Source organism: Sminthopsis crassicaudata, chromosome 3, assembly GCF_048593235.1.
Source record: "Sminthopsis crassicaudata isolate SCR6 chromosome 3, ASM4859323v1, whole genome shotgun sequence".
NCBI lineage: Eukaryota > Metazoa > Chordata > Mammalia > Dasyuromorphia > Dasyuridae > Sminthopsis > Sminthopsis crassicaudata.
The window spans coordinates 474,419,477-474,431,642 of record NC_133619.1 but is presented as its reverse complement, the minus strand read 5'-3'; the positions used below and the strand labels follow the sequence as shown (position 1 = coordinate 474,431,642).

Sequence of the window (12,166 nt, the reverse complement as noted above, 5' to 3'; positions counted from 1 at the left end):
TGGAAAAAAATAGGTTATTTACTGCCAAGCACAGAATCAGAGGGTGTGGTTAGATGGACAGTTAACTCAGTACAGTTAATTCTTATTTGTACTGGCACTGAGTAGCAGGTACGAGGCCTGGGTGAGGTGGAACACAAATGCCTTTGGATATTCAAAATTCAATCTAATGTTTATTAAGGAGCTACTCTTTCTTTGCAAAGTACTCAGCTAGCAACTGAAGACATTAAGAAGTAAATGACAAAGTTCTTATCCTCAAGAAGCTCATATTCTATTAGAAAACAAACAAAGAAAAGTAAGTACAAAGTAATTTGATGAGGGAGGATAAAAACTGGAAGAATCCAGAAAGGCTTCTTGTCTAATATGCCATGAAAGCTAAAGCTTAAGGAAACTAGGGATATTAAAAGAGGTCGCCAATTGCTTGCTATTTTGTCGAGGGGAGAGAAGAGAAGGAATAAAAATTTAGAACACAAGATTTTGCAATGGTAAATGTTGAAAATTATCTCTACATGCATTTGGAAAAATAAAATACTATTTAAAATAAAAAGAAACTAAAGTTCATATATGTTAAGTTGCCCAGAGTTCAGGGGTATGATGGAACTAGTTTGAATCAGCTTAGAAAGTCAATTTAAAATTTTTCAGTCTGAGAACTGATACCTTAGAAATGGCAAATACTACAAATCAAGACTTACATTTGTTGCTCTGTTCATTGTCTAAACTTAAGAAAGTGATGGAGAAAATATTAGTAAATATAGCTTAAATTTAAAAATGCTTCATGGGTCCATTTCCCCCAAAGAATCAACTGTTAAACATTTACCAGCTCCCCTGTTGCTAAGATTAGTGTGTGAAAGAAAAGGGTGAACCCAGGTTTATCTGACTTCAGTTCAACTACTTTATTTAGTACACTATACTTTTTCCTCTAAGCTGCTATAAAGCCATTTTGTTCTGGGCAATGTTCTACAGAGTGTGCCAATTTTAATGAAAAAAAAAAAAAACGGAATGACAGCATGTGGTACGAAGTGAGGAGAGGAAATCTGGAGAAAGCATGCCTGGGTAATATGTCTTTAGCCCTTCTGAGGAGAGGATGCTCAGACTAGCTGACACCAGCACCTGGTTGGCTTGGCAGACTCCTCCTACTAATGACTTTCCTTGCTCTGCTTCTATGTGCTCACCAAGCAGCCTTCTATCTAAATTTCATTTCCCAAGTAGGCTTTCCTACTGGGAAGAGAATGTGCTGACTGGCCAACATGAACTTGGCAGCTCTATTTCTCGCTATCAATTATTTCAGTGGCTCTCTGGTATAAAATCGGTCTCCCACTAGTACAGGAAGCATTAACCAGCTTTTCCAAGGCCTGATCACTTCTGGATAAATTGTCTATTAGACTTCAAAACATGCAGACTAAACTACTGAGTGAAATTAAAGTTCACACACACAGATACCACATCATGTTTATGATTTGCATTGAATGCATAGTCATTAAAAGCAAGCTGGGAGTCAAACCTGATTATTGAACTACTATGCTACATGATACAATAGAAAGAACATTGAATTTTGGGGTTAAAAAAACTATGATAGATATAAGACCTCTTCTTGTCCTAGCCCACAGCTGCACTCAGGCTTTTGGTCGGTCTGAGTGTTGGAATGCTACTTTCCATGTGCTTCTAATTAAATTCTGTCCCTAGTGTCCACAGACATCTTTGTCTCTCTAGGATGACCTAGGCTAGAAAAATGATTTGCTGGGATTATTCATAGGCTTTCCTGCTAAAACCTCACTTTAGTGCATTTTCTAGAACTTTGTAGAGTAGTCCTGGGGGATGCTAACCTGTAGTATGTCACCCTAACCTACCATCTTGTTGGTCTCCTCTATTTGGACTTTGATATGCTTTTTATCTAATCAGCTGCTTTGGAATGCTTATTTTATGAAACCTATGACACATGTTTATTGTAGGCAAGTTTTGTATGCACATTATGAGCAAGAAGATAGGGGACTTTCACATGGAAAAAAACTGATTCCTGCACTGAGAAAATATAGCATCAGGGGCGTCATTTCTCAAACTAGCGATTAAAAAACCCAGGTTAGTCAAAGGGGAAATTAAGAGAGCTTATAAAACTAGAGCTATGCAAATAAATAAGTCATCAAACAAGGTAAATTTTCTTCCTTAGTTTCCTCATCCTTCTCTCTTCACCCTTGACCTGCCAGACTTTAGTAGTTGCTGTGAGATTTAACAATACAAATGAGAAGTACTAGCCATGGAATCAGGAGGATCTGGGTTCAAATTGAAATTCAGATAGTTACCATTTCCTATCTGTGTGACCCTGGGCAAGTCACTTAAGAGAGAGACAGAGATAGAGACAGAGACAGAGAAAGAGAGACAGAGACAGAGTTAGACAGAGCCACTACAAAAAGGGCTGCCACAAACATTCTTGCACATACAGGTCCTTTTCCCTTTGAGGTATTATTGGCTCATGTGTTTAGCCCATCTCACTGTTACCCCTTTGACCTGATCACAGAAGTTCATTCCTCATAAAAATAACAGGATAGAAACATCTTGTTCACACATCAAAATCTCAGCATGCAGGATCTTAGGCTCAACACCTTGCTATTATTAATTGAAGGGAAAGGGATAAAATAATCCCCCTTACTCTTATAATAAAATTGCAATTGTATTTTATGTTAAAGTTTATCATTTCAAATGCCAATCTTACTTTTTTGGAGTTATGGGGCAGAAATATGGGATTTAAGACACAGGGAGGCTAAAGTGTTATACAGGAATACTCAATAAGTGAGAAAGCCACAGAAGTAATATTCTGACCTAGCTACAAGGTCCTTTCTCAGTATTCCTGATTGTGTTGCTCCACAATATATTTATAACATTTTAATTAAATGTAGGGTGGTCCATTTAAAATGCAATTTGTCTTTAAATAATCCCTTCAAAAGGTGTTGGTCTATTTTCAAATTCTTTGATTAGCATTTCAATAACTTTTGATTAATATTTATTTTATGTAGAGACAGACATACTTCATTGAGATAATTTTAAAAAAATGAAATCAGAAGTCTATCTCACACTTCTCCCAAATATCACTCAGCCTTTCATCTTATCTTCTCTCCCATTTGTATTTGGCCTTCACAAAATAACAGAAAGACTTTTGGATAAATCTAATTAGAAAGTTTTTCTTTATATTGGGCTATCTGAAGTCTAGATCTGCCCTATGGAGCCATCCCTGCAGAAGTTCTCCCCTGAGGCCAAACTTGTTTACTCATTTTTCTTTAGGCTCACCTTTGCTCACATTCTTCTTTCACTCTAGAATACTTTCCTCCAATTTCCTAAGTCCTATTTTTCTTAAGAGTTCAAATTAATGTCCATTATCGTCTAAGAAGTTTTCCATAACATTCTCATCTCACATGGATTATTCTATTCCCAACTCTCTAACCACATACTACTTATGTCATTTGGTCTTTTGTAAATGTTACCTTGTATTATTATTAGACACTTCCATGTGTCTGCCTAATCTCCCCAGTTATTATATAATATTACAGCCACTCCTACCATCACCATCACTAGTATCACCACCTCCACCTCCACCCCTGTTGAGAAGAACAAGAAGAAAAACAAAACAAGAAAATATAAGTAACACACACACACACACCCACACACAAACCCAAGATGGTCAAGAACAAGAAGGAGAAGGAGTCGAACAAAAACAAGGACTACAAGGAGAAGAACAAGAAAATCAAGAACAAGAAAGACCAGGACAAGAAGATGAATAAAAACAAGAACAGCAACAGCAAGAAAATGAACATAAGCAAGAACAAAAGTTGATTAAGTTGAAGGTAGCATTTAAACTGAACTTAGAAAGAAATTAGATAAGAATTAAGAAGCATATTGATCAGAGAAATGAAAATTAAGACAACTCTGAAACACCACGATACACTTCTGAAATGACTAAGATGACAGGAAAAGATAATCATAAATGTGGGAGGGAATGTGGGAAAAGTGGGACACTAGTACATTGTTGGTGGAACTTCAAATGGAGCCAGCCATTCTAAAGGGCAATTTGGAAGTATGCTCAAAAAGTTATCACACTGTGCATGCCTTTTGATCTATCAGTGTTTCTACTGGGCTTATATTCCAAAGACATCTTAAAGGAGGGAAAGGGACCCACATGTGTAAAAATGTTTGTGGCAGCCCTTTTCATAGGGAAAGAAATTGGAAACTGAATGGATGCCCATCAGTTGGAAAATGGCTGAATAAATTATGGTATATGAATGTTTTGGAATATTATTGTTCTATAAGAAACTTCCTTTTTGATTTGAGTTTTCTTGTGCAACAAGAGAATTGTTTAAATATGTTTACACATATTGGATTTAACATATTTTAAAATGTATAACATAAAAAAGAAGAAACAAAAAGCATTCCTATGCCTGCAATGAAATGCCTCATCCTTTTGCAATTTGTGTAATCCCTTCCTTTAAAATTCAGCTCACTCAACGTGTTGTACATGAAACCTTTCCTAATTTCCTCAACTTCTAGTGCTCTCCCTCTCTCCATTATCTTATATTCATTTTGTATATATTATGAATATAATTATATAAATACCTTCTTCCTTGATTAAATACAAACTCATTTTTATCAAATACTATGTTACTTTTTGTCTTTATATCCTCAGCACCTAGCTCAGTCCCTCAGATGTATGCAATAGGAACTTAATAAATTTTATGTGTTGAGTGATTCCTGGCACAAAGGACAGCTTGTGCAGAGATACAATGTCAGAAGAAAGAAAAGAAAACTAATAGAATTCATTAGAATTGATAATATTTGGCAATTGAATAGATATATGAGAGAGGAATAAGTATAGGTTTGAAAAACTGTGTGCTTGGCAGGATGGTGTCCTGGACAGAAAATAGGGAGATTTTGAAAAGAATTATGTTTCATGGAAAGGATATAGAATTTTGTTTCGGTTAAGTTTGTATTTGAGATTCCTGTAAAATAGGCAGTTCAAAATGTTAAGTGGTCATAGATATAGAACTGAAGTCCAAAAAATAAACAAGAATTGGATTTCAATTCTGAATTTCATCTGAATTAAGAGAAGGTCATTACGAGAGAGAAGAGACAAGAGCCTAGGACAGAGTCTTAAAATACAGCCAAAGTTTGCAAATGGGATATGATGTATGAAGAGATAGCAAAGTCTAAGAGGAAGAGAATCAAGGGGAAAAAAAAGAAATAATACATTGCTTCATCTTTCATTACTACCTGCAGGCATTTAACTTTCTGGTATCCGTTCATTTTGCATGTTCAATACCCTTTTTGCTTTTGAGTTCTTTTAACAGAATGGTTAAAATTAATGTCTCTTTTTTAGAACATCTGTTTAATTTATTTTATTTTAGGTTCATAGTTTAAAGATGCATTATATTAAAGATATCAGCTAATTTTCCTTGGTTCTCTATAATATTGTATTACTTTTTTATTTCTTGCAACAATGGGATAATCCACTATTCTGTTCATTTCTCCTATGGATTTGAAGGATATCTTTGATATCTACAAAATTGTTCCGATATTATAAATGTGAAATTTGTTTACAATATTTTCTTGTGAGTTAAAGCTAAGCTTTCCTTCTCTTGATATTCTATGGTTTTGCTTATTCTGTAAGTTATATTCTGCTTCCAGTATTTTAAGACAATTTAATTATTTTGAAGTATACTAGTCATATTTTCTTTTTATTTTCAGGAAGATGTCTAGTACTTACACCATCTCCTCTTTTTCTTTATTATCTATAAACTTTTTATTTTTATTTGTAGATGTCTCATGTTTTCTTTCAATTTTGTCTCTCATTATTATGAGATAAAGACTATAAATGTAATTTCTTGAAAATATCTTTGTCAAAAATGAGAAAAAAAATAAAACCAAAGGTCATTATAACATATCATAAAATCTTAATATCCAACTTTACCTCCAGAGGAGAATTGAGAAAAAAAGCACTTAAGAAATCAGGCTATATATAGTTATATGAAGGAAAATATTCCAAATGAATAATAATTAATTAAAAACAAGTCTGAGATTTCATTTATTAGCCATCAGATTTACAAAGCTAGGGGTTGGGGCTGAAGGAAGGATAAAATAAATGTTAAAAGAATCATTAGAAAATAGGCATATTGATGGACAAATATTGGAAGAGTTATGATTTGGTTGTCATAGTTCTCCATCTAAATCTCAAATTTTATGACTAGGCAGTTAATAGCATGATAGATAGAACATGGATTGAGGAATATCAATGTTCAAATCTAGCCTGGGATATTTACTAGCTGTGTGATCCTAGCCAAGTAACTTAATTTGTGATTGCCTCAGTTTCCTCATCTATAAAATGGGAATGAGAAGCTAGGGGGCATAGTGGATAGAGTGCCAGGCCTAGAGTCAAGAACTCATCTTCCTGAGTTCAAATCTGGCCTCAGATGCATACTAAAATATGTGACAAGTCACATAACCCCATTTGACTTAGTTCCTCTCTGTAAAATGAGCAATAGAAGGAAATGGCAAAACCACTGATAGTAACTTTGTCAATAAAACCCCAAACAAAAATGACTGAACAACCACAAAATGGTGATAATTATAACACCTACCTCTCAGGGTTGTTGTGAGAATCAAATGAGATAATAATTATATTTAGCACAGTGCCCAGAATGTAATAAACATAATATAAATTTTATCTATTATTATTTGATATAATTAAATATGACAGTCATACAGGAAATTAATTTGAAATTGTATATAAAGAGTTGCTAAACAGTGCACATCTTTTAACCTACCTATACTATTATGAAGCTCTTAAGAGATCAAAGAGTAAAAGTTCCATTCTGTACAAAAATATTTATGACAATTTTTTGTGGTGGCAAAAAATGGAAAATCAGGGGTTCTCATCAATTAGGGAATGCTGAAGAAAGTGTAATATATGAATGTGATTAAATACTATTGTGCAATAATAAACAAGGATAAAAATAGTATCAAAATGTGATAACTATGTGCAGCTAAAATGATCAAGCTCCCCAGAATTGAGCCAATAATTATATATTACCTTCTTATTTTATAATGGTGTTGTGAGAAGAGTACTTTACAACTCTCAACATATAGTGATTATTTTTTAATCATTAAGGTTCAATAAATGCTAAGAATTAGGTTGCTATCATACCTAATGATATTATTGAGATACTTGGCATTTTTGATGCATTTTTTCTCAAAATCATGGCGATGTACTAATTCCTTCCAATTTTTTTTATTGCAACAACTTAAAAATAAAACATATGGAACACAGAAGAGTGTGAGCAATAGTGGAGACCTTCCTAGAAACTATTCAGGCTTCTCAGCCTTCCTCCCTACTCATGTTTCACCTCAAAGTTAGATTATGCCCTTTAGGTGCACATAAGGAAAGAAAACAAGATGGAGAACAGATCTTGTTCCCACTCTTTCTATAATATGTGACCAAGAAAATGCCTTGATCAAATATACTCAATTCATTTGTTGAACCTTTCAACAGTATTTTTTTCCTCAGTATTATTTTTATTTTTTTTCTAAATACATTTAAACATAGTTTTCAACATTCATTTTTATAAAACTTTGTGTACCAAATGTTTCTCTCTCCCTCCCTTACCTCCCTCCTTCCCAAGCCAGCAAGCAATCTGATATAGGTTAAATATGTGTAATCCTTTTAAACATATTTCCAAACTTGTCATGTTGTGGGAGTAAAATCAGACCCAAAGGGAGAAAACCATATGAAAGGAAAAGCAAACAAACAAAAAAGATGAAAATACTATACTTCAATCCACATTCATTCTCCATACTTCTCCCTGGATTCAGATGACATTTTTCATGCAAAATCTATTGGAATTGTATTGAATCACCACATTGCTGAAAAGAGCTAAGTGCATCATGGATGAGTATTACATAATCTTGCTGTTACTGTGTATAATTCAACAGTATGTTATTAGCTTTTTGTATTAGTATTATGTGAAGCTGAGAACCAATAAACCAATGATAACATACTGATCCTCCCCTTTTCTCTCACACTTTTCTTTGAAATTTGAAAAAAAAATAATAATTTAACTTTGAAATGTTAGCACTGCATCTCACATCAAAAATATTTATAAAGCCCCAGATTTCTAATCAATAAGGAGGAATTAACAAAGGAGAAATGATATCTAATGGTGGGAAAGCTAGATATGGTCATACCAAGGTTTGGGGGAGAACAGATATCAAAGTTCAAGGAAAGGATTGCTTTTTTCATCTTTTCTTCAAAGTCAACCTTGATGATTATGACACAGGATTTAGTTTCATTTTTTTTTTTGTTGCTCTTCTTTCCATTTGCTTTGCTGAATATTATTTTCCTCATCCTACTTATTTCACTCTGAATTAGTTCACATAGGTCTTCTTCCCGTGCACTACTTAATTTTGTTATTTCCTGATCTTTTTTACAATGCAGTAATCTTCCATTACATTTGTAAGCCACGATGGAAAATTAATGAGCTTCTTTTTTTTTCCTCTCCTGAAATCATTTTCAGCTCTGAAATTCTCTAAGTGCTTTCCCAAGACCTTAGATGTTTCTAAAACAGCCTACACAGAAGAGGGGACTTTTTATTCCATATTCTTCTTACCACAACATCCAAAATGAGAATTCCATAAATGAAAAAAAAGTATACATCTCTAAAAAAGATAGTCTTCTACAAAACTTATAAAGTTCCAGATTCTCATATGTAAAAATTGACTATTGAGGTAGTTAAATATTTTCCTGGAACTCAAACAAGGAAGAGTGGAAATTTCATGTCTGGTAGAGAATTTGACTACAAATCTTTACATTGTCTGAAGCACTACTAAGTCATTGTTTTTCTCTAATGACTGAAAGGAATTTTGTTTCTATCCCACTTTTATGTATCACACAACGTGGACTTTCTCAAGGTACTTTAAACAAGGAAACGCCAATAGGCCTTTTCAAAAATCAGAGATGCCTCAATGGCCTGAGGAACATTTAACCATTTCTTTCTTTCATGCCACTCTATTTTTCAAGGCTTTAGACTCCCTTAAGAGTCTTTATTTCTTCTTCCACATGATGCCTAAAAGAATTTTAATATGCAGATAAACAAAATGTATTAGCTTTGGTTAGAGGATACCCCCTTATTAAGTCTCCCAGACCCTTGTATTTCACACTGCCTCTAAAGGAATTGCACCATGATACCAGAGAGGCTATATTTTTCCATCATTTCTTCAGATTCAAGCTCAGTAATTATAATAACACAGCATTTAGTTTCATTTTTTTCTGTTGCTACTCTTTCTATTTGTATTATGATATGTTATTTTCCTCGTTTTAACTGCTTAACTGTGAACTAGTTCAGATAAGATTAGTATAAGTTCATTAATACTTGTTTTTCTTATCACTGAAGTAGAGATAAAAATATGTGTACTATATATATCAAAAGGACTTTGTGGTTTAATATCATTGGATAAAATTTTAAAGAGCCCATGATTTAATCAGTATTCATAGATTTCCCCCATAAAGGAAGGTGATAGCTCTTCAAATAGCTTTCAAAGAGTATGTTCAAAAACTTCCTCAACCAAAAGAATTCTTCACATGGTATTCTAGCTTTCTCTGATAATCTCCCGCAAGCAGAACTAAAATGGTTCTTGGGCTCCAAATATGTAATCTGTTATTGCTGCTGATTGTTGTTTAGTCATTTTCAATCATTTCCTATTCTTTCTGTTTCTCTATGAGTGGCAAAAATACTGGAGTGATTTGCCATTTCCTTCTCATTTTACAGATGAAGAAACTGAGGAAACAGGGTTAAGTGACTTGCCCAGGGTACCATAACTAGTAAGTATCTTAGGTCAGAGTTGAGTTCAGAAAGATGAGTCTTCCTGACTGCAGACCTGTGCTACCTAGTTACTGCTAGTCTCATATTTAAAGCCTTCACAATTTGATTACACCTACTAGAAATCCAGGCAAGCTTTGAGGTACCCAAACTCTGAAGTATTAGAGGAGGACTTGAGTTGAGACTACTTAAATACTCTGCATAAGTTTACTTTTAAACACTTCAAGTCCAAACTTATTTTTCTGTTCTATTAGACTTATAGGAATGTTCGTTTTATTTGATGTTTGTTAAGGTCAGAATTTAAAAAAAAAAAACTTCAAGGAAAAAAATAGTACCAAGAAGCAAAGGTAGTCAACTAAGTCAAATTGAAAAATAGATAGAGAAAATAACATATTTGGTGACTGAGTAATTATCCCCAAAGTTATGGGGTTAGTGTGTTTCTTGAGATAAAGAATGTTTTTGGTCATTTTTATCTTCATATTCCCAGCACTTGGTATATGGTAGATGTTTTATAACCAAATTTCAAAGGGTTATGGAAGAGGGAAGACCCAGTATATGCTAAATGATTTTCAAATATTTAATTTGATCTTTACAACAACCCTGGTTAGTAGGTGTTTTATATTTTACAATTTTACAATTGAGGAAACTGAGGCAGAGTTTAGGTGATTGCTTAGGATCCTGCAGTTAGTTGAAATGTGAGAGGTTAGATTTGAAGTCAGATCTCACTGACTCCAGGTTAATTAAGTAATGATGGATGATGAGGAAGTAGAAATAGTGAATGAAGGCTATACTGCCCAGTATTTCTTTAATATAAAAACATCACAAGGAGATAGGACAATTAAGGTAGGATTTTTTTAAGGATAGTACAAGTCTAGATATGTTTATAGGCAGAGGGAAAAGAGCCAACAGATAGAGTTGGAGATACTTTAAAAGAGGGTGACTTTTATGGAACAAGGTGCTATAAAATCTTTTTAATGTTTTTTTGGGTTTGCTTTTTTGCAAAAGATTAGACAAGAACATTGGTGAACGAATTAGCCTTGGCGAGGAGAGTCATCTCTTCTCCCAAGACAATAGAAAAACAATGAATAAAGGAAGACAGAGAAGTCTTAAGGTGGAAGAGAAATCAACAAACTGAGAACATCTGGTGATATTAGGGTGGGTGGAGGGAACTGCCAAGTGAAAAATGTTAGAATAGTTCTTCATGAATTCAGTAGTAAACTGGGAAGGGATAGATGAAAAAAAAATAGAATCAGCAAGGAACCAGTCAATAAACTAAGGTTTATTACTATAAATCTGGAGTAGGAGAATTCAGTACAAATTCAAGACTTTTATCCTGTAATGTTTGAGAAAATGAATAAGGAGAAATATCCTGATGGAAGGAATTGCAAGTGAAGGGTTATAAGAATGGTGAAAAGAACATTGAAATGGATAATTCTAGGAAGTAGGCTGAGTAAGGAGGCAAGTACAATTAGGGCAAAAATAATAAATAGGAAGAATAAATAGGGTTAATGAAATCACAGACCAATATGTCTGTTAGGAGCAAGGGAATGGAAAAGATGGGATAAAAGAGTATTGTGTTCAGAGAGGAGAATTTGAGAACACAATATTTTGGAAATGGAAGAGTTTAGAGGGATGGCAAGATCTAAGGAGTTGCCTAGGTTTTATGCAATTTTTCTGCTAAAGGAACACTAAAAATAGTTTTGTGTCACACTCAAAAATATATTTATTGTAGGGAGGAATAACCGTTCTCTGTCCCATTTCTCCAAATATCACTGGCTGGTAAGCTATTGATTACACTAGAGTAGTTAAAAATGGCTTTAGTAGATTGTAATATCATTGCCAGATGTCTAATGCCAAGTAAAAGTTCAAAGTAGAGAAGAATTCTGGATGATAATGGTATGTCTGCCTCTTCTTCTACACTATACTCCCCCTTACTATTCTCCTCATCCGATTGTATGTATTTTTTTACAAGTGAAATCGGATTAAAATAACAGCTTGGATGTACAACCTTGAACCTATGAAGTACTTCATAAATGCTGGCTGAATTAAATTGAATATAGCACTGTAAAATTAGCCAAGTTGTCTCTTATCCAATCCTATAACAGCCTTGTGAAGCAATAGTTTGACTATTATCCTCACTTTTTGTTGTTTTTTTATTAATTTTTTGGCGGGGTGTTTATTTGATTCCATTGGTAGAGAAGCTCTCAAAGAGGAAATTTCTCTCAATGCAAATTGTTATTACTTTGCAATTTATAATCTTAGAGTAACTTGAAAGCACTGAGAGGTTGGATAATATTCAGAATTGCACATGTGTGAGA

General features: G+C 33.8%; 1 protein-coding gene across 1 annotated transcript in view; it reads left to right on the top strand.

Moving 5' to 3' along the window:
* The first annotated feature begins 3,663 nt into the window (after positions 1 to 3,663).
* RXFP2 (relaxin family peptide receptor 2) overlaps positions 3,664 to 12,166 on the top strand; it is a 94,369-nt gene continuing 85,866 nt past the window's right edge. The window contains exon 1 of the mRNA XM_074302219.1: positions 3,664 to 3,802. Within this exon, the coding sequence (XP_074158320.1) occupies positions 3,664 to 3,802 (139 nt within the window). The remainder of the gene's footprint in view (positions 3,803 to 12,166) is intronic.